General features: G+C 32.8%; 2 protein-coding genes across 2 annotated transcripts; one reads left to right on the forward strand and one right to left on the reverse strand.

Annotated features, from left to right (window-relative positions):
• Positions 1–4,619: 4,619 nt before the first annotated feature.
• On the forward strand, positions 4,620–4,850 carry HELRODRAFT_153371 (hypothetical protein; the record flags this gene model as incomplete). Its single annotated transcript, XM_009012043.1, has 1 exon — positions 4,620–4,850. A coding segment is annotated over one exon (231 nt), but the record flags the coding sequence as incomplete, so codon positions are not given.
• Positions 4,851–16,818: 11,968 nt separating this feature from the next.
• Positions 16,819–17,762, reverse strand: HELRODRAFT_166852 (hypothetical protein; the record flags this gene model as incomplete). Its single annotated transcript, XM_009012044.1, has 2 exons — positions 16,819–17,090; positions 17,615–17,762. 2 exons carry the CDS (start codon positions 17,760–17,762, stop codon positions 16,819–16,821), a joined length of 420 nt encoding a protein of 139 aa, XP_009010292.1.
• Between the last annotated feature and the right edge of the window lie 3,610 nt (positions 17,763–21,372).

Raw genomic sequence — 21,372 nt, forward strand, 5'->3', positions numbered from 1 at the left:
GGTTAATCATTATCATTAAAAAAGATCAAAAACAGTAATAAAAGTGCAATGTATAAAAACATCAAAGAAATCACTGGAATAGGACTTGCACCGTTTCTTGATGCATAAAAGCTAAATCCGGTGAAAAAATCTTAGAGAAAGAAGGTTTTTAAAGATGGATTTCTTGTGCCACAATCCTCTACAAAACCACATTGGACATTTGAAATTTTAGATGATTTTGCTTCGTCTTTTCATCAGAATTCTCAAAAGAAGTTTTGTAATATGACTCATCAAGCTGATTGTTCAATGTAGTTCACATTTTATTGTATTAGGTTTTTTAAGCAATGCAATTAATATCTTTAGGAATTTCGCCGCTGTTATAAATTACATTTGAAATTTTGCCACTTTTTCAATGTCTAATTCATCAAGACATTTAATTTCTTCAACAACTATCTCATCTGGACCCGGCGCTTTATTTGATTTCATTTTGGAAAAAGAGCCACGAACTTCAAATCTAAGTACCTTTGGCCCTTCTACGTCTTTTTTAACAAGAGGCTTTTAATCACGGATATCATCAAAAAGATCGTTAATATAATAATCAGTCCATCTTTAAAGTAGAAAAGTTGACAGCATGTACTGCCCACAACTTTTGCCAAGAAAACCATCGTAAAACACAAACCAAATCAAAAAACATAATAGTGACAAGTTGAATAAATCTTTTAGAACAGTGCCAGCTCAAGGTATTCTGCCACCCGAGGCAAGATCTCAGTTTGCCGCCCTAACTAAAAAGCACCAGTAAATTAAAAAACACCTTAAAGTAAAACTAAAAGTGACGCATAGAATCGTATATCTGCAAAACATTAAATCCAAACAGTAAAAACACAAAAAGCAAGCAAAATACATACAAAATAGGCATATTTTAACATGCCATCAATAATTCAGTAAAATCTAATTTGAGATAATAAAGAAGGACTCGTCAAACGATTTTGTGACGTAGTAGATCTTAAGTAATCTTTAATTAATTTCACTTTTGAAAAACTACACTTTCCAGATGCAACTAATACTGGCTGTGTTAACAGAATTCGTAAAGCAATAGAAACATTTGGAGTGAAATTATTGTTTCTTAAAATAAGCTCTAGTACTATGGTGACGTTTTGGTTCAATTAATTCAGACAATGCAAGCAATTCATCTAATAATTCCATGCTATCAATATTTGCAGAAGAATCTGTGCTTATTATATTTTGAAGATTTAAACATATTTTTTTGAGACTTTCCTCTGAAAAATCTTTTTTAATATTTGCAATATCGTACAGGAGTTGAAAAGCATCACATTTAGCTGGTTAAATCTTTCTTCAATCGAATTTATAGCACTATCTAAAATACAATTAAAACATTCTATTTAAAATCTATCTTTTGCATTTATAATGGGATCATCTCAAGTTTCATGAGAAAATATTTGTCTTTTAAACCTTGGTCTAATAGAAACTTTAAATGCAAATGATGGCTCTAAATCTAATTCAGCTACAATTAATTCTGCATCAGAAATAATTTTTTCAAAAGCTTTATATGAGCGATATAACTTTAAGAAGTTAACAGTTTTGTTCAAAATTTGTTTGGCTTCAGAAATGTCAATTTCAGTATTTTGAGTAACTTTGCTTGCTAAGTTTACTTGGACCAAAATCAGGGGCGGATCCAGGTCATCTAGTAAAGGGGGGCGATTTTTATCCATCATGGCAACCCACAACTGCCTGCAAGGCGGGCAAGCCCACAAATAAAAAAACGTTTAAATTATTTTTCAATTTGCCCTTTAAATAACAATCTATGTTACTAAGACATTACGGCATATACGTCGCGATCGTATCAGCATCGGCAAAGACGGTGCAAGTGTGCACGCACGCGGTAGCACGCACCCCCGTATCATGTCAGTAAACTTAAATCTACTCTGTTCTATTAAAAAGAGTGATGTAGTAATCATATTATTTACTACGGATCCCATTATTGTAGTGTTAAGTAATCCTTTAAAATATGCACTTTTTAATTTTTTAATTTTATATCACTATTCACTTTTAAACAGTCTAACTTTCCTTTTCAAGCGCCATGATTGTGTATTGTGTTACCTAAAAACGACAAAAATAGTAAATACAAGTTACTTTTAAATTAAAACATTCATTAATTATTGTTTATAATACTATAAAATATTAGGGACAATTACAACAAACCATTATCATCGGAAGAAAATTAAGAGAACAAATTTTTTACAACCACAGAGTACTTAGGATTCATTTTTTGTGACGTTGAAGAGAAAAAAGTCTGTTGAAGCATCTACAACTAATTCTACTGTCACTACTGAAGTTGGTGGAACAACTGAACTTCCACTTCCAACCACATCAGCAGAAGCTTCAACAAGTAATAGTATTTTTACTGAACATGTTGAACATGAGATAACAGAAACAAGTAATAATATGGACAGCAACAGCCGGAATATGAATGTCAATTCAGTAGTCATAGCTCATGATAGTCTTTTTTCTGAAAATGAACAGATTTCAACTGAGACTGGAACAGCTGAAATTGCTAAGGCATTTTCTAGTAAGATTTTAAATGCTGGGTTTATCAATGATATTGGAAAACTTGTTGGAACATTTATGGATGATTTGACAAAAAAAAGTTTGTTAGAATTGCCATGGAAGCCACCAGCTGACTACAAAATGCCACATTCACTTCACAAGAAGAAAAATAAACAAGAAAAGCGATATCTTAATCATTCTCATCTGGAAAAATATGAATGGCTAATTTATTCAGATAATAAAAAAGGACTGTACTGCAAATATAGCTCATTATTTTCATACCACCTGACTGCAGGATCTCACAAACAAATGGAACTTCAGAAGCTTGTTAAACTGTTTGGCAAAGATGGAGATTTAACAATGCATGACAAAGCAACATACCACAAGGAAGCTGTTGAAGCAGGGAGGTGTTTTTTAAAAAACTATAATGAACCAGCAATAAATATTGTAAACAGAGTAAATGCTCAACGGCTTCAGCAGGTTTTAGAGAATAGTCAGAGATTGATACCTATTGTGGAAACAATTATATTTTTAGGAAGGCAGAATATTCCATTCAGAGGACACAGAGATGATGGTAGTATATTAGACAAAGATGATGAAGATTCTGATGTGATTAAAAATGAAGGTAATTTCCGAGAATTGCTAAAATTTAGAGTAAGCAGTGGAGATTCAAATTTAGAAAATCATTTAAAAACGGCAAGAGCATCAGCAACCTATATTAGCAAAACCGCACAAAATGCGTTAATTAAATGCTGTGGGGAGGAAATATGTGAACAAATTTTGAGTCGCGTTAGAGAATCAAAGTATTATGCTATTATGATTGACAAAACCACCGATGCATCACATAAGTCGCAAATGACTATAATATTACGTTACTTGCTGCCTGATGGATCAGTTCGAGAAGATTTTGCAGGATTTGTTGATCTACATGACAACAATTATCAATCTGATATTACTGCATCAATTAACCTATTCTTGACGGTAATATTATTGGTCAATCGGTTATAAACATGTTTGCAAACAAGTTCCACCTTTCTCTAGAAAACTGTGTTGGTGTGGGAACAGATGGTTGCAGTGTTATGTCTTCGTTACAAAAAGGAGCAGTAGTTGAAATTCAAAAGGTTGCAGTGAACGCACTGGTGTCCTTGTTATAACCATGCTTTAAATTTAACTTTATCAAAAAGTTCGAATGTACAAGCATTAAGAAATTGTTTGGGTGTTATTAGTGAAGTAGTTGCTTTTTTCAATGCTTCTGCAAAATGAAATTTTATAATAAAGAACATGATAAATTCACAACTGGTTTCACTCTGCGAAACACGATGGGTTGAGAGACATGATGCATTGCTGATGTTTAGTATTGAACTTCCACAAATAATTGATGCGCTAAAGAATATATCTAAATGGAATGACAGAACAACTTCATCAAAAGCAACAACTTTATTAACAGCAATTAGAGAAAGTGATTTTATTGTGTCCTTAGGCTGTGCTGTGCATGTATTCTCTCTAACAAAGGGCCTCTGTGAATTGTTTCAAAAAAAAGTTTAAATTTACATGATGCAGAAAATTGCATTAAAGACCTGTTAAATGTTTTACAAAAAAAGAGAAAAAATTGCGAAGAAATGTTTTCGGAAATTTTTAGAGCAGCAGAAAAAATAATAATTGAAAAAGATGGCACTTTTACCTACAAAAGATTTGTGCATCGACAGACATGCCGTGAAAATGTACCTTCTGATTCATTGGAAAAATATTACAGGTGATCAGTTTACATCCCTCTTCTTGATGCACTGATATTGGATATAAATACTCGTTTTTCTAAAGAAAATTTGCAGTGTCTCCAAATCTATTCTTTGATGCCAGAAAATATTATTAAACTAAATTATAAAGATGTTGTCGAATCTGTTTCAGCAATCAGTAATTTCTATGGTACCATTCTTGGACTTAGTACCCAACTTCAATTTATATCGGAAGTTGAATTGTGGCAGAGCAAATGCTTTAGAATGAACAAGGACGGAGGAGGAGTCAAATCACTGACTACTGATCTTTCTGTTGTTTTTCATTTGTGTGACCCCGTACAATATCCAATCACTCAGAAGTTGTTCCGTATTATTAAAGCATATCCAGTTAGTGTTGCCAGTGCTGAACGTAGCTTCTCAACTCTGCGAAGAATTAAAACATGGCTAAGAACACGAATGACAGAAGACAGATTAGTCGGATTGGCACTACTTAATGTACACAGAGACGTTTTAGTAAATGTTGAAAATGTAATTGAGCGTTTTGCGAAGTCAGGAAATCGTAAAATAGAATTTGTTTTATAAATTGTTATTAGTCAACCTATCAAGGTATTAGGTACCTCGCTAGTCTAATAAAATAAATAAACCCATTTTTTAAAACACTTATAGGATTAAAAAAAGGAAAATAATTTTTTTATATTTATGTATGTACTCATATGTACATATTGACTATGTTTGATCCAAATCATTACATTTATTATTTTATGACATTAAAAGTTGAAAGTTTTTGATGACATTGCACGCTTTCTTATAAACAGTAATAAAGAGTTGACAAAAATAAACTAGAAACTTTTCTTTTTTTTCAGTAGGGGGGGGGGGTGATCGCCCCCCCATGGATCTGCCACTGATCAAAATATTAAACCATATCACTGTACAGCGAAAAATATAAAGTTTTTCATCTTTTGAGTTAATACATCTGCTTCATAACGTAAAGATGGATCATAAAAAACGTTCTGGCTGATTTCAAAAACAGCATCAAAGATTTCTCCAGCACAATATTCTTTTCTGCACTTTTGACTGATCTCCTCTTACATTCGCACCGTTATCGCAGCCCTGTCCACGCAATTGGAAACCCAGTATGAGTCCAGAATTTGTAGAAATACATCTGTGAGTGCTGCACCAGTTATCTGCTCTACAGTTATGAGTGATGAAATGTTCATAGACTTCAGCATTTTCCATCTGAACAAAACGTACCACAATTGACATTTTTACTTTACTCAAATTTTGGGTACAACTCACTATAACTGCAAAATATTTTGCCATTTTCAGAAAATTTCTTTACGAAATCGTTTTACAATTATTTGAATGAGTTCATTTTGTATATTTTCCCCAAGCAATGGGTGTGAATCTCAAGGTCAACGACAAATGTTACAACAGGGAAATCCTCATTCCGAGATTGCAATTATAAAAAGCGATGTGACATTAAGAATGAATACAATTTATTTATCATTCCCCATGACGATAAAAAGATAACGTTATATTAGTTTATTTTTAACATTTGTGCTGATTATCTTGGTCAAGTGATTTATATTTGATAATTAAAAAATGGACACATAAATTTGGATTTACTAGCATAGTTTAGAAATTGATTAAAAACAGATTAATTTTGCAAGTGTATTTTTAACATATAAAAATATTTTACGGGTTTTCACATAAAATAACAATAAATATCAATTAAAATAAGCTGAGAAATAAAAACGAATTGGGCGGGAGTCCCGAATTTCGCACCTCATGTCCCGCTTCGGTGTCCACGAAACGCATATTTGTCCCACTTTTTGCGAAACCAAAACAAATAGTGAAATAGCAATTCAATAATAAATTTAAAAAAGCTCATGAAAATATAAATAAGCACTGATTTCTCTGATGTTTCCAACACAAATAATTTTTTCAACTTCATTGCGATGTCACTGATTACGATTTCAACATAACACATCAAAAAAAAATTTCGGATACCGACTTTTAGTTTGTTATATCGATCATGGTTACGATTCTTAATAAAACAACAAAGGAAAACGCCGATGTTCATTTAATTTAATTAAGATATCGATGATGATTATGATTGTACAAAAAACAAAGTACTATCGCGATTGACAACATGTGTGTGTGTCCCGTTTTTGATAATCAAATTGTTGGCACCTAGGATTTTGATAAACTATTACAACAAGCAACATAACTATTGATGCATTGACTCAATAGTTAAGTTAAACAATATGATTAATACGGAAACAAAATATTAAAACTGAATCAATGAGCGGTAATTATTTATTCCCAAATTAGATTTGACAGTAAAATTTGGTAACAACAAATTCACAAGATAAGGCTAGTTTAATATTGATAGAAACGGAGGGTACTGAAAAATTATAAAATATTTCAAAAAAGTATAATAAATAAAAAAATATAATAATATGATATCATATATCGTTCGATATATATATAATTAATAGTGTATTCTATGTCGGTTTTTGGTTTCATTTTTTTACTTCTTTTTGGAGTCTGGTAGGCTATAAACGTATACAATGTTGTTGCCACTAGTGACGCCTAACTTTACCTGTTCAATATGTAAATTATGTTTGAAAATAGAATATATTTATTTTAATTAATAATTTGTGCTAAAGTAACATGAACAAATTATTTAAAGCCACAAACGAAAGTCAAATATACCAAAATATGCAAATAAACCTTGTAGGGGTGAAAAGACAAATAAGAAGAAAATCCGCTTTTTGAGATGATCCCTTGACTTAGTTTAATATTATACATCAAATCACCATTTCTTCTGAAGGCATTTATGCTCTGATGATTGTTATTGCAGCTAAAAAATTATTTAATTAACAGATTAAAATGAAAAACGAAATGAAGAGAGCAACGTCAACAAAATTAATTATAAACAATATCAAAAATCTGTAAAATCCAAATAATTCTTTGTTTTTTGTCTTCTCTTGCCAATTTTAACTAGCTTTTGATGCCATTAGCAAGCTGAAATGTTTCCGTTAGATGTGTTTTGGGATAATCTACCCGATGAGCGCAGTATTGCTTACATAAATGTTAATTATATTTGAATATTTAAATTTTTTTTTCTTCCAAATTTATTTGACAAAAAAAAGTCAGGAGATCAAAAAAGTAACAAAAGTACTTGCGAAGACCACCATGACTAAAATCAAACAAAAAATTACAATAATAGATTAATAATAATACATTCATAAAATTAGTTAAATACATTTAGCAACCACGTTAATAAACAAATACATAGCATAAAAAAATAAAAAAAGTACTGAATCACACAACAAAATGAAGGTCATACATAAACAGTCAATTAGCACGCCCACAGCGTCTTTTGCACATAGCTTAAATCCCTTCAAAGACAGATGTGTTTGACCATCCATGGCCAAATCATTCCATAATTTTGGACCCCTTATTATCCAGCTACGTTGGTAGGTGGAAGTTTTAAATTTTTTTAACAACAATTGACCACGTTGCCTGGTAGTTGTCCGAACCCTATCAAAAAAATTTAACTGCTCATAATCTTTATTAATAAGTATTTTATAAACATTTGTTTAAAATTATGTAATTGTTTAAAATTATGTAATTGTTCTATTCTAAGAATTTGATGGTTACGAAACACGTCATCAGTATGATCGCGAAAGTTCAAAGAAAAAATTATTCGCATAAAACGTTTTTGCATCACTAAAACTTTATTGATCCAATATTTACTGACAGATCCCCAAAACACATTTCCATATAACAAATGTGAATAAAAAAAAAGAATAATAAAGTAAGATCATTGACTTGACATTCAACCTGTCTCTCACTCTAAACAGAATCCCAACCGCACGGTACAGCCTATGGACGATCATGTCGATGTGCTCATTCCATTTCAGATCACTTTGTATAACAATTCCCAAAAATTTTACCGAATGAACCCGTGGAAGAGATATGCCCTGGATAATCAGCTCCAGGCCACTCAGGGGCACCCTGTTAGTTTTTATCGAGGGACCAAAGATGACATAACAAGACTTGGATATGTTCACTGTCAGCCGATTGGACAAAAATCAATCATAAATCACATTAAGCTGGCTATTCATCTCCGTGAATAAGTCAAGCAGGCTCTTTACCTGACAAAAAAATACTGGTATCGTCAGCAAATAACATCACAGTGCATCTATCGGATACAGGAAAGATATCGTTCACAAATATTATAAACAACAAAGGTCCCAATATGAAACCCTAAGGGACACCTGTTAAAATCCTTAAAGGGGATGACACAACATTGTCAATAGAAACATACTGACTACGATCAGTTAAGTAAGATCTGAACCAATCAAGAACAATTTCACGAAACCCATATTTAAACAATTTTCGAAGCAGAATTTCATGGTCAATCACATCAAAAGCCTTTTTCAGGTCGATAAAAACACCTAAGCTGAATTAAATAGCGATATTTTTAAAAAATGTTTAAAAATCGATCGAGTTTCAAATTGAAAATGGAAGAGAAACTGATGGGAGTGGGAAATGGAATCAATCAGTTAAATATCACAAATAAAACTAACAAATTTTAGAATCAAGTATCACTTGGTTCAATTGGTTCCGAACTAAGTAGCCAAATTAATTGGTCAAACTTTAGCAACATTTCACTTAAAAAAAATAGAACCTCATTGGTTGTCGACAAAGGGCAAACATTTTAAATGTTCTGGCTTACTGCCTGTTTATTTAAATGTTGCCATTAGCATTAGTTCAAAACAGGATCTTCTTAGCAAGTCAATGCACAATTGTCACTTCTGACGATTATTTAATAGACGAGCCTTCCATGTTTATAATATGATACCAAACTACAAACAAGTTGAAACTTGTACGAACATAACTGATCAATCTTTGTTTTGCGTCCAAAGACCCAACCGGGTCGGACGCAAAACATCCCAAGGTAGGACGTTGTTTTCTTTGCCATCAACTTTTTGCGCAAAATTAGACGATCAGCTGTATCCATTTCATTTAAATTTAGAGCTTTCTTGTCTTGCTTGATTGTTTGCGACCAAGACTTCATTGGACGGCCTTTGGGACGTGTGCCAGGTACTTCAACATCTGTAAGAGAAGTTATGGCACTGTTTCCACTTCGTTTGACATGACCAAAGCACCGCAGACGGTGTTGCCGGCATTCGTCTTTTATATCATCTAAACCAGCACGACGCAGGATTTCGGTAGATCTGATGTGGTCCTTCAGACTAATTCGTTGCACCCATCGGAGCATTTTCATGTCGGTTCGTTGAAGTTGTTGTTCCAGTTTGGTTGTCATTGGCCATGTTTCTACATATAACAACACCGGACGTATCACAGATTTATAAAGTCTTGATCGTAGTGGTAGTGGGATGTCACGCCGCATCAATATAGAGACAAGATATTCTGGAATGAGTTGTCGACGTAGACTCCACCTGATTGCTTCACGGGGAACTTGATCAAATGCTTTTTCAAGGTCTACAAAAATGTGTGATAGTTGTTGATGCTTTGCGAGGTACTTCTCTTGCAGTTGCCGAAGGATGTGAATTGCATCAATTGTTGATTTCCCCGCTAGAAAACCAAATTGATAATTTCCGATTGTGATGCACGACGTTAATCTTCTCTCAATGATTTTCTCGACAATTTTCAGGGAGTGTTCTAACAGATGTAACGAACATAACTGAAATAAAAATTTATAACTGTATTGTAAACTGTAAATCGCCTCTTTGAACAATCTTCGGAAGATCTAATTGTGCTTCGTTTTGTTGAAAAACCATGTTTCATGCGATTTCTGAATACTGTGGTTGAGGTCAGTATTAACTTTTAAACTAAGCGCAATAAGTTCCAAGTCTTGGCTGTTGCAAGCGGTAATGAGTTCCAATCTTGACTTCTGCAACTGAAAATATTGCAAAAAGAAGATGTTTTAAACGGAGGACAGACAAAATAACCGTGTTAATTTAATGTCAAACAAAAGAGATAAAGATAGATAAAATACGTATGTTCAAATTTGTCGGAGAAGCCCAAGATCAATCACATTTGATTTAAGTGTATCTATGATGATAACGGCTAGACCATCACCTGGTGAAACAGGTAATTTATAGGACATTGCAGACGTTCCATGATTTGATGGAGTATCGTAATTAATGTAACCCGGAAGAGTAGTCAATTTTTTCAAAACCACGCATCATACACAATATATATGATAGGAAGGGATCTTTTTGTCATTGCGATAGCAAGAATATGCGCCTTTAACCATTTAGCAATCACGTATAAGATAAATGGCAAATAATTTATAAAAATTTTCAAAAAAAAACTCTAAACAGCCATTGTAAACGTTCAAACCATCATCCATTTTTATATAAACGAACCTTACTAGGAGATCAGCTATTTTGTGGGCGTCAAAACCTCTTAACTCTCCCCCTGAACATTGAAACTTGTTTATCAAGTGATCCATCCTAATATCGTAATGAATAATTTCCCCTTGTTGTCTGTTTGAGTAAACATGCGTTACATTAATTTATTTGAAAATTGAATAAATTAACATTAGCAAAAAAATAAGTATTTCATGTACCCAGCAACGAGGAGTTGATCATTGTCACCGTTCATTAAACATTGGACTTTAACAATCCTAGAAGAATGATCCCTGTAAACCCTCACTTCACTATGTGAATTGTATCATGAATTATTGAAGTAGCATCGTAAAAATATAATGAAAAAACAATGCAAAATACATATAATAGAAAAAATTGTACTTTTAAAATTTTTGTGAAAATTTAATATTTAATATCAGATGAAATTAGTCAAGACAGTATTTATACCAAAACTTTTTGTATTATATTTAAGCGCTTTTATCAAAATTTGTTTAAATTTTGAAAACAGATGTGAATGTTTAAATTTAATACAATTTTTCTCAAATACAAAAAACACTAGTCATGTTTTCAAAAATAAAAACTTCCTTTTTTCAGTGACGCCTTTACTGTTAGGAAATTACAAAAAAACTCTTTCTAAAGTATATTAAATAAAGGCAGAGTAAAACTTGCGAATCGGATATCAAAAAATCTAAATGATTTACATCAAAAATCAAAACATAAAATTGCGAGTGTGGAAAAATTTCACATGATACGTACTTATCTTGTTTGGGCAACCGATGATCAAACAGTCGAACACTCCCGTCTATACATCCGGCCACTAAAATGTCAGAACATGATTCCATTGACGTCAAACTTGAAGCGCAATTGCCTGAAGATGCCAAAGATAGGTCCTGATAAAAAAAAGTCAATAAGTCGTATTGTTTAATAATATAGAAAAAATCTTAATATATTATTTAACAAAAAAGGTTGTAAAATGTTACCAATTTTTTCATTTCTACATTGACGTCCCAGAGACGAATGTAATTGACGTTACCAGCGGCATACAACAATCGGCTCCTCTCATCCCACTCCATAATCATCCCTGGATCTTAAAAGAAAAAATAAAGCACTGAAATTCCTATAATGTAATAAAAAAATTAAAAAATCTTGTAGTAAAGGTAAATGAAGAACTAGGTTTTTATAAATACAAATGATAAAAAATTGAAAGAGATATGCCGATATAAAAACCCTAAAACATATGCAACCATCGTCGATTCATCTTTATTTATTTACTCATTACTTGTTTATATGTTATTATTTGTTTATTTAATTTTCAATAAATTCGCCGGTTCGTCAGTATGCTAACAACTCATCCTCTATAAGTCAGGTTTAGCCATTTAAATATTTAATTCCGTTTGGTCACTTAATTTATTCCCCTGATCAAAAATCCGAATAATCAGAACTATCAATCTTCTAAGTTGTTTGCTTTTAATGTTCATTCTACCACTTCAATGCGCATGCAAAATAACCGAGCTCTGTTTACTTCTTGTTTATAATTGTCAAAAACTCTAATAAAAAACTTGTCTTTTAAAAACACAATCAGAATCAAAATTTTGAATATTTGCTCGAATAGAACTCTTTTTTCGAATTTGTTCAAGTTTAATCAATGTATTTAATGATAACGAGTGAAATGACAGAGCCCAAACCAAGTTGACTTGGGTGTGCTCAGTTTTTGATTTAAAGTTTGAAATGTTAAAAGCTCCAAGTGTGAGTTCCACGTAGGCATGACTTGGAGGAAAGCTTATAAAACTCACTAGTGTCCTCCTATAGGTTTTTGCAAAATTATCTCAATAAATAAAAGTTTTAAGCAATTAAAACAAAAAAAAATAAAAGTTCTATATGCTTTTCTATTTCTCTCTAATAATCGCTGTCTGATTTCAATCAAATATAGATTGATTTCAAACTATTTCAAACTTATGCGTACATTTTCTATCTGCTTAATCCAAGTTTTTTTTCGATCCAAAGCTTTGTATTTTCTCGTGATTAGATTAGATCGGTCTTTGTAAGAAAGTTGATATCGTAGCCGAAATTCACCTGTTCTACAAACATTACTAAACCATGTTCGTTTTTAATAGTTTATTTTATTTTTTCGACACGATTTTTCATGACATCTTGGAAAAAAGATGGTTTTATGTGGAATGGCTTTCAGATATTCTATAATGTTGACCAATGTATGCAGATCTGAAATTTAAAAAACAAAAAAATGAACATTGGCCTCATTATAATTTTTCCTCTATCAATTAAGAGAAGGCAAGATTTGGTCTATACATTCCTGACAAAATCCGAATTCTGTGTGCATCTTTGGACTAGCTTTTTCTGGATTTTTCTAAAGACTTGGCTAGGAAATCTACTTGGACTTACTATTAATCTTGGATCTACTTAAACCTAATGATCTCTTTCATATTTCTGAAAGGTTGTGACTCTCTTGCGATGTAGTGGCAGGGATGATATGAGTTGTGGCAATTTAATAAGAACTGTGATGATAAAAGGTTGGTGTTTTGCCTTACGGATAGCATTTGGCACTCTGAAAGGAGGTGCTGCTCTCTTCTCTGCCCTGCCATCAAGGTCCTTGAAAAATGCCTTCTACCCATCATAATCCAGCACCTCACTTTAGCGGACCACCAACACGGTTTCCGTCCCAATCACTCAACAACGACAGCACTTACCACTATCGCCAATGACATCGCCAATGGCCTCAACCAAAAAAGACCAGCCCATTGTAATATTCTTGCTGCACTAAACCTTTCTAAGGCCTTTGATACGGTTGACCATCAAACCCTGCTCACGGATCTATTCACCTCAACACTCCCAAGATCAGATGTTCGCTGGCTCTCGAATTACCTGCACGAACGCATGCTCCAGGAATCAGTATTTTCGCCTTCACTTTTCAACTACTACGTCTCAAAAACTCATGTGTCACCTACAGACATCAAAATCATTTCTTATGCAGATGATTTCTCTAACTACACCACTGGTCCGGATGCAGCTATTTCAACTCGGCGTCTTAACAACTACCTGTCAGAGTTAAACAACTTCTTTCACCAACGTAATTTGGTGATTTCCACCTCTAAATCTACTATAGCTCTCTTCATTTTTCACACATCGCTATATCACTATCAGCCACAAGTCATAATCAATAACTAGCTTCTCCCACTTGAACATAATCCGAAAATATTAGGCCTTAATTTTGACACGATGCTATCCTTTTCTCAGCATCACAGACATATATCATCTAAGGCCTTAAGGGTAATTACTGAATGAAAAATTGCTGACGAATTTTTAAGGCCAAAGGGTAAAACTTTAAAAATTGAATTTTCCCTATTTTGTGATAAACGAAGTTTTTTCCCTATCTTCCTATTTAACAGTATACACAAAAATATAGAATTTATGTCAAGTGCAGTAAAATATTTGCAGTTTGGTACTTTAGGACGTCATTAAAAGTAGGAAATGGGTAGCACTCTGAAACAACTAATTTATTTAATTGTCTGAAATCAATGCAATGCAATGCAAAGCCTTGTTCGACGACCGTTATCTTTTTAAAAGCCAGTGTTACTGGTGGGGCATACTGATTCTTCAATTAAATCGGCTTCTAATAACATCTTGAATTGAGTTTTGATTTCTTCATCATCAACTATAGAACATTTAGATAGTCTTGCTGTTTTATATTTATGTTTTATATTGATGTTTTATTTCTGCTTCTCTAGATTTTACTTTCCCTATATTATATTTATCCTTTACAAACATATTCTGTATTTATTAATTAGAATTGAAATATTTTCATTTATTTTCCCTTTCAATGTGGTATAAATTTCATTTTCGTTAAAATTAACTTAGAAAATTTTAATTAATTTATTTTTATCTGCATTTTGTAGATTAGATTGGTTCATCTGAATTAAACATATTGTTGTTCATCTGATCTCTTTCTTCTATTTTGATGACATTGTTATAATTGATTTTTTGCAGAATGTTTAAATTTTCGTCTTGAATGAGTTTGAACTTTTTTTTTTATAGCATCTGGGTCTTGATGCTATAAAATAGGTCATAGGAGAAATTGTTATTTTTGACTATGTACGTATTTAAATTAATAGTTAAATCAACTAAATTTGCCCGGGCTGAACTAATATTTAACCCACTGATGGTTTTGAATGCACTTATATTATTTATAGTTTTAAAATATCTAGGAATTTTTATTTATTAAACTATCCACTATCATAAACTGTCTTAACTTTTAATTTATTATCTATTATTACATTCACCCTTATCAGTGCATTCAATTTTCCCTGGCTTTCTGTTTAAAGATTTCTTGTCAATTTCAATTTTCATCATTTCTACTCCGTCATCTGGTTGGTGGTCAGTATCATGCATATTAATTTCTCTTTTTGACGAGTGAAGATTCCTGTTTCCACATTCATTTGATGGATGGTACCAATTTCAGCCTACTTCTCCACACATAAAACATGGCTTTTTTGCTGTGGTATTTGATCTAAAAAAAATTTCTTGATTTGGAGTATTATTTTCATATCTTTGATTTTTTTATAAAGATTATTTGTCTTTGCTTCTATTATGTGTTTTGGTACTGAAATTTCTTTGTCTTGTATCTGAATGTGTTGATAAAGTCGCTTTGTCTTGACTTTGATATTGTACTTTGGTATCTTTAATTTGACTGTAATTTCATCATCTAAAAACTAATTTTCATATTTAGGCTTGATGTTAGAGACGCCATAACCCGGCATGATGAACAGGTGAGTGATATTGGTCGGTAGTTGCTTGGGAGATTGGTTGGACCTTTCTTATGAATAGGAGCTATAAAAGCTGTCTTCCATTTTGTTGGTAGAAAATTAGTTTTAAATGATATGTCAAATATGTGACACAATGGAAGAGCCAGGCTTGATGCACACATTTTGAGAAGAATGTTTGGTATACCGTCTGGACCTACTGAAAATGTTTTTTTTAATTACGAAGAGCGAGATAAACTGTATGTGGAGTGAAACAAATGTCTTCTATTGATTCTGTAGTACGGTTTGATAGCGAACTACTACTGTTGTCGTCAATCGTGAAAACTGATCCAAAATATTCGTTGAATGTATTAGCTATCTCAATGGGATCATTAGTTACATTGTTATTTACATTATTAATTCTCAAGCTGGTAAGCTGAGGTTTAGAAAACAGTTTATTATTGACGTAATGATAAAAACTTCGGATATTCGCTTTTGTTAACAACATTTGTTCTTTATTTTTGCGAGATGAGTTGGCTAAATTGGAGCACTTTTTAGATAACTTCAGATATTGGTCTTTATCGACTGGATCTAAACTTAGTTTCCATTTTTTCCAAAAATAGAGTTTTGCTTTGTAAAATAAACGAAGTGATTTTGGAATTGAATTTTTTGGCGGTAGCTGGTCACGACAAATCATGGGAACAAAAATTGACATTGCAAGATGGATTATTTGCTCAAAACTCAAAAGTTTCCCAGCACATGTCGATATTGAAGCGGTATTGAAAACAACCGTCCCAATTTAGGCTAGACAAATAATCATTTAAACAATTGTAATTAGCCCTGTTGATATCTAGAAAATATGTTTTGTTGAGCGGATCAATACTTGGTGGCTTGCCGATGGTGCAGTTAATTTGAAATGCAATAATGTTGTGATCGCTCGAGGCAAGCAGATTAATAACCTCCAGTTCGACTAGTAAGCTGGTATCATCCGAGAGTACCAGGTCCAAAATATTTTGACCCCGAGCAGATAAATCAACCAGTTGTTGCAGACCAAATTCGTTGAAGAGTTGAATAAAGGAGTTGTAAATTGAATTATTCGGATATGAGTAATTAGTCCAAATAATGAGCGGTAGATTAAAATCACCCAACAGACAGTTGACGTTACCTGTACATAACTCTCTAATACATTGGATGCTATCGATTGCCTTGTCATAACCACCAGGACGATAGTATAATATGAATCGGTTATTTGTAAACGATAGGGTAACATCAATGGATATTATTTCAATATGTGAATATTTTATATGAAACTGAATCTTTGATAATGAAGGCCAAACCGCCGCCACGTGTTTCAGGATCTTTTCTAACATAAGCCTAGCTAGGCGGTAAGAATATCTCATCAGGATCATTAGGGGTAAAAAATGTTTCAACAACAGAAAATATATCGGAATCGTAGTCCAACAAAAATAAAATTAAATCGTTCTGCTTGTTTTGTAGACTTCTGGTGTTGGTCAAAGCCATTCGAAGAGGTCTGATCTTAACGAAAGGGCTGGTCTTTTTTTGGGTCGTCCAATTTGATTTTGTCACCGCTTGATTTTGTAAGGCGCCGTGCTTGTCGTTAGAAGAATGCTTGCTCGGCCTGTCTTCTAGACAGGTCACGATTGATGAAAATGTTTTTTGTGTCGGGCGATGAGCGTAGCAGCCTTGATGAAGAAATCAGATCATCAACTGCAGATTGACCGGACAATGTTACACATATTTTTGAGGTGCCAATATGACGCGTTTTTAACGCGTTTCGCACAAGTTCAAAACCACCTCTATGTCGTATACCCCGGTTTGTTGAACAAGGCCAGAAATAATTACATTGTTGGCCCGATGCTCTTCATCTTTCTTCTCCTGTTCTACTGTCTACAGAGCCTTTGTCATTTGCTCAATCAATGGCGATTCGTTGATCTTCAGCATCTGAATTTGACATTGGGCAATATTAGTGCCCAATATGAACATGGCTGTGTGGAGCTGATTCATCGAACCCGTCACTGCATCAAACATGCTACGGACCACTCGTTCAAAACTATTGCTGAGGGCCTCCATTCAAAGAAACGTTGATTCGAAGAGTTTGCTCATTAATCCTTCAGAATGAGCCAATGATTTGTGCAAGTTTTCGTTTGACCTGTTGTAAGATTCGAGTCGAACTTCTCAAATATTTTTTCAAGGTTGCCGTTGGATAGTGCTATCACCATCACCAGAAATTCATTTGACTTGTCTAGAATTTGAGTAACAATACTCTCAAATGACTCAACGGAAAAAGTTTTGGCCATGATTGTATATGCAGCCTGCATGACGTCACTAAGCTAACCAACGTAAAACGTAAAAGATGAAAATTATCGAAATTGTTAGTAACATTAATTTTATGTCAACATTAATTTGGGTAATAAATTACTACGAGTTCAATAGAAAAAAAGACGTATTATTTATTGGAAACGATAGAAAATAACTTAGAACGAGATAGTTTAAAGAAAAATAAATGTTTACATCCATCCGCCATTAAACCAAACATGATTTATTTAATTTATTTTATTATTCTTTAAAAAATCAGGATCTGACAGATGCAAAAACTTACACCATACAAGGCAATAGTAAGAAATGGTAACGAAAAAAAAAAATGAATAAATAAATATCGAAAAAAAAACGTTTAAACATGAAAAATATTGAAAATAAAATAAAGTAATGAATAGTATAAAAAGGCAAATAAATAAAGTAATTTATTAATAGACTGAATAATGACTTAGTGAGTCAGTATAAAGTATAAGTATAAAAAAATTAGATTGAATAAAAAAGAACACTAGAACTTAATTACAAAAATTGAAATTAGCTAAAAATAAAATAGTTATGTTATATTTATATGTATACGTACACTCAAAATCACACATTTTTTGGACGATTATATAAAACATGCGTAAAATGCTTGCTAATCGTTCCTTAGTAATAATATATTTTATGTTTCAATGTTAACTAAATGTAAACATTATCAAAACCAACTATTAGACATAGGAATAAGATCATTGAGAGCTACCCAACAAGAAACCAATTCTCCGCCGTCAGATTTGGAATAATTTTTAAAAACTTTCACTACACTTTCATCTGAAAAATAATTTTAAAATAAATTGACATTAACCAAGTGCAATGCAAAATTGTTAAATGATATCTTAAATTATTTTCGAAGTCAGACCTTTAAATTCTACATGTTTAAAATATTTAAGATAAAAAATCCTAAATTTTGGCAAACGATAGCCGGAGATTGAGGTAGAGAGATATGCCTCGAGCGATCCGGCTACATTTGATTGCGTGCCGGCTACATTTTTTGATTTTTAATTTCCCAGATTTCATCAAATAAAATATTAACACAAAATTAGTTCTTATAATTAACGCTCAGGCTACATTTCCACAAGAAAAAATAAGAAAACCAGAGCAATCGACAAGAAAAAATTTAATTGACATATTTGTGCAATAGCCACGCTTTCAATGTTTGTTTTTTCATTAAATATAAAAAAATGATTGAGTAATTTTTCATTATAACGCTCCGGTTACGTTTTGACATTAGGTAACAATATCAAGAAAACCACAAAACGTAGGTTAAAAAAATTTGGGAGCAAGCTGATATACATTAACTATCTGCAATTCGTTTGAAAAATTCTAATAAACATAACTTTGCAACGAAAAAACAGAGTAAACACATTTTTTCTGTGGACTTTCTGTGAACTGAGTATATCCGCTTATGGGATTTTTAAAAATCTGGTTTTTCTTAAGAAAGAGTGCTGATAATAGGGTTTGAAAAGTTGAAAATAGATAATAATAGTGAGACCGAAAGAAAAACATGGACGTGGTAAAAAAATGTAGGCGGAGAGCAAAAATCTATTATTATCTAATCTTTTATTAAGTTAATAAATAAAAAGGTAAAAAAATAGCTTTTTCACGTTATGACAAAACGTAATCACACGTAACCAAAAAAATCGAGTTATTATTCAAAAAACTCTCCTAGTCATTGCGATGACAAAATGCAACCAGAGCGCAATTGTAATTACATTTTTCTTTATAAAAATAATAGAAATAAATTGAAAGTATTAAAGAAGCCAATCTGCGTAATTTCAAATGTATTTACAATAATTGAACAGTTTTCAAAATCAGAGTTTATATATGAATTTAAGCTATTAATGTATTTCGATTGTTTGAAGTTTCTAGAATGAATAAAATTTGTTTCGTGACATACCGTCCACTCCACGACCTCAATTCTTCTATCTTATAAAATTGCGATGTCCGGACTGAGATTGACGAACAATTGCGACATTGGACTCCTTCCTTTTTGATATCTGCGAATATCAGACAATCAACCGTATCGCATGAAAACAAAAATTAACGTTTTTGGTCAATATCTTGTTATGTCGTTCAGTATATCGTTTTGAACCCAACTACGGATCCACAGCTGGACGCTATATGTTTCTTCGTTTGTTTAGCACCACCGAGAAAACTTGGGAATCAAGCGTTTTACCCAAGTAGGTTGTCCAAATTGTCGGCAATCTAAGTCATAGAAGGTTTTTGCATTTTTTAATTTTGAATCATAAATTTCCCCCATGTTTTTGAATCCAAAAACCTTTTCCATAGTTTGAATGGGTATGTTATCTACGACAATAGTCCCCTAATCACAAGGGCGGCGTGGTCTTGCTATTGCAATGACTGGGTTCGAAAACAAAGAGATTACCGCCTATCATATGCAATGTGTATGATGCGTGGTTTGCACGCGTATTCATATACGCTGTGTGTGTTTGTCGTTGAAACCTCTGAAGCAAACGCAAAAGAGAGAGAGAGAGAGAGTAACCTTTAACCTTTAAGTATAAGCCACCTTTTTTTCCTCATTCAATTTTATCTATCTTCATTTGCATGCCAGGCCAATTGCACCAATCTAGATTCAGATCAATTAATTTTTAAGCACCATCCGAACTGGGTGCAATAATTGCCGTGATTTCGGCGACTTAAAGTCAAAATCTAGCCTTCACATCCGAGGTTGGACTCAAAAAGTATCCGTACTGTTTAAATTAGTCACTCTTTAAGAACTTTATGAGCGGGTTAAAATATAAATTAAATAATAGCGAGGAACATGGGTCATCTTGAAGCCCCCCTTTCTCGCGGTAACAATGGTGTGAGTTGCCTGTAAATAGAAACTGATATTGAGTATTTTTTGTAATATGCATTTTATAGATTCGTATGTTACATGGTAAAGCAGCATTGAGTTGATGAGATAATGACTCATTTCTCAAAACGAATTTCGAAGATCGCGATATATAGCAAATATTCCAAATAGCGCGATTATTAATATGCGTTGATGTCTTTTTGTCAAGTGGGTCAACATCTTTCCTCAAGTGGGTCAACATCTATCTGGATGTGTTCCGCCAGCCCATCAATTTTCGGATAAAATCCTTGAGTGTTTTGTTCATAAATTTATTTTTATTGAGAAAATTGTATAGTCTATTTTTTTACACAGTTGAGAAAATGTTTTAGGGTCTTCAAAGTTATGAGACGAAAGTTGGCCGGATTGTTCGAATCTCCTTTCTTATAAATTAAAATTGTTAAACCATTTAGCCAACACGATCGGATTGTTGCAGATTTCCAATATCTGATTATTAATTTATGAAAGTATGTGTGGAGTTTTGGGCACCTTTTCAGAGCATATGTTGATATTTGGTCTGAAGGACAGGGCGTTTCATTTCCGAACAATTAATGCAACTTCATTGTAGGCTGGGTTTTCAATGTCACCAACAAATGATGGTGATTGTATAGAAAAAATCCAAGCCGGCAATTTTGATCATCAGCAAAAGAAATTGCAGCCGTCAACCACATTGAACTGGGAAGGTATATCTGGAGATGGTGAAAATG

This window comes from Helobdella robusta, assembly GCF_000326865.2.
Source record: "Helobdella robusta unplaced genomic scaffold HELROscaffold_10, whole genome shotgun sequence".
Classification (NCBI taxonomy): Eukaryota; Metazoa; Annelida; class Clitellata; order Rhynchobdellida; family Glossiphoniidae; genus Helobdella; species Helobdella robusta.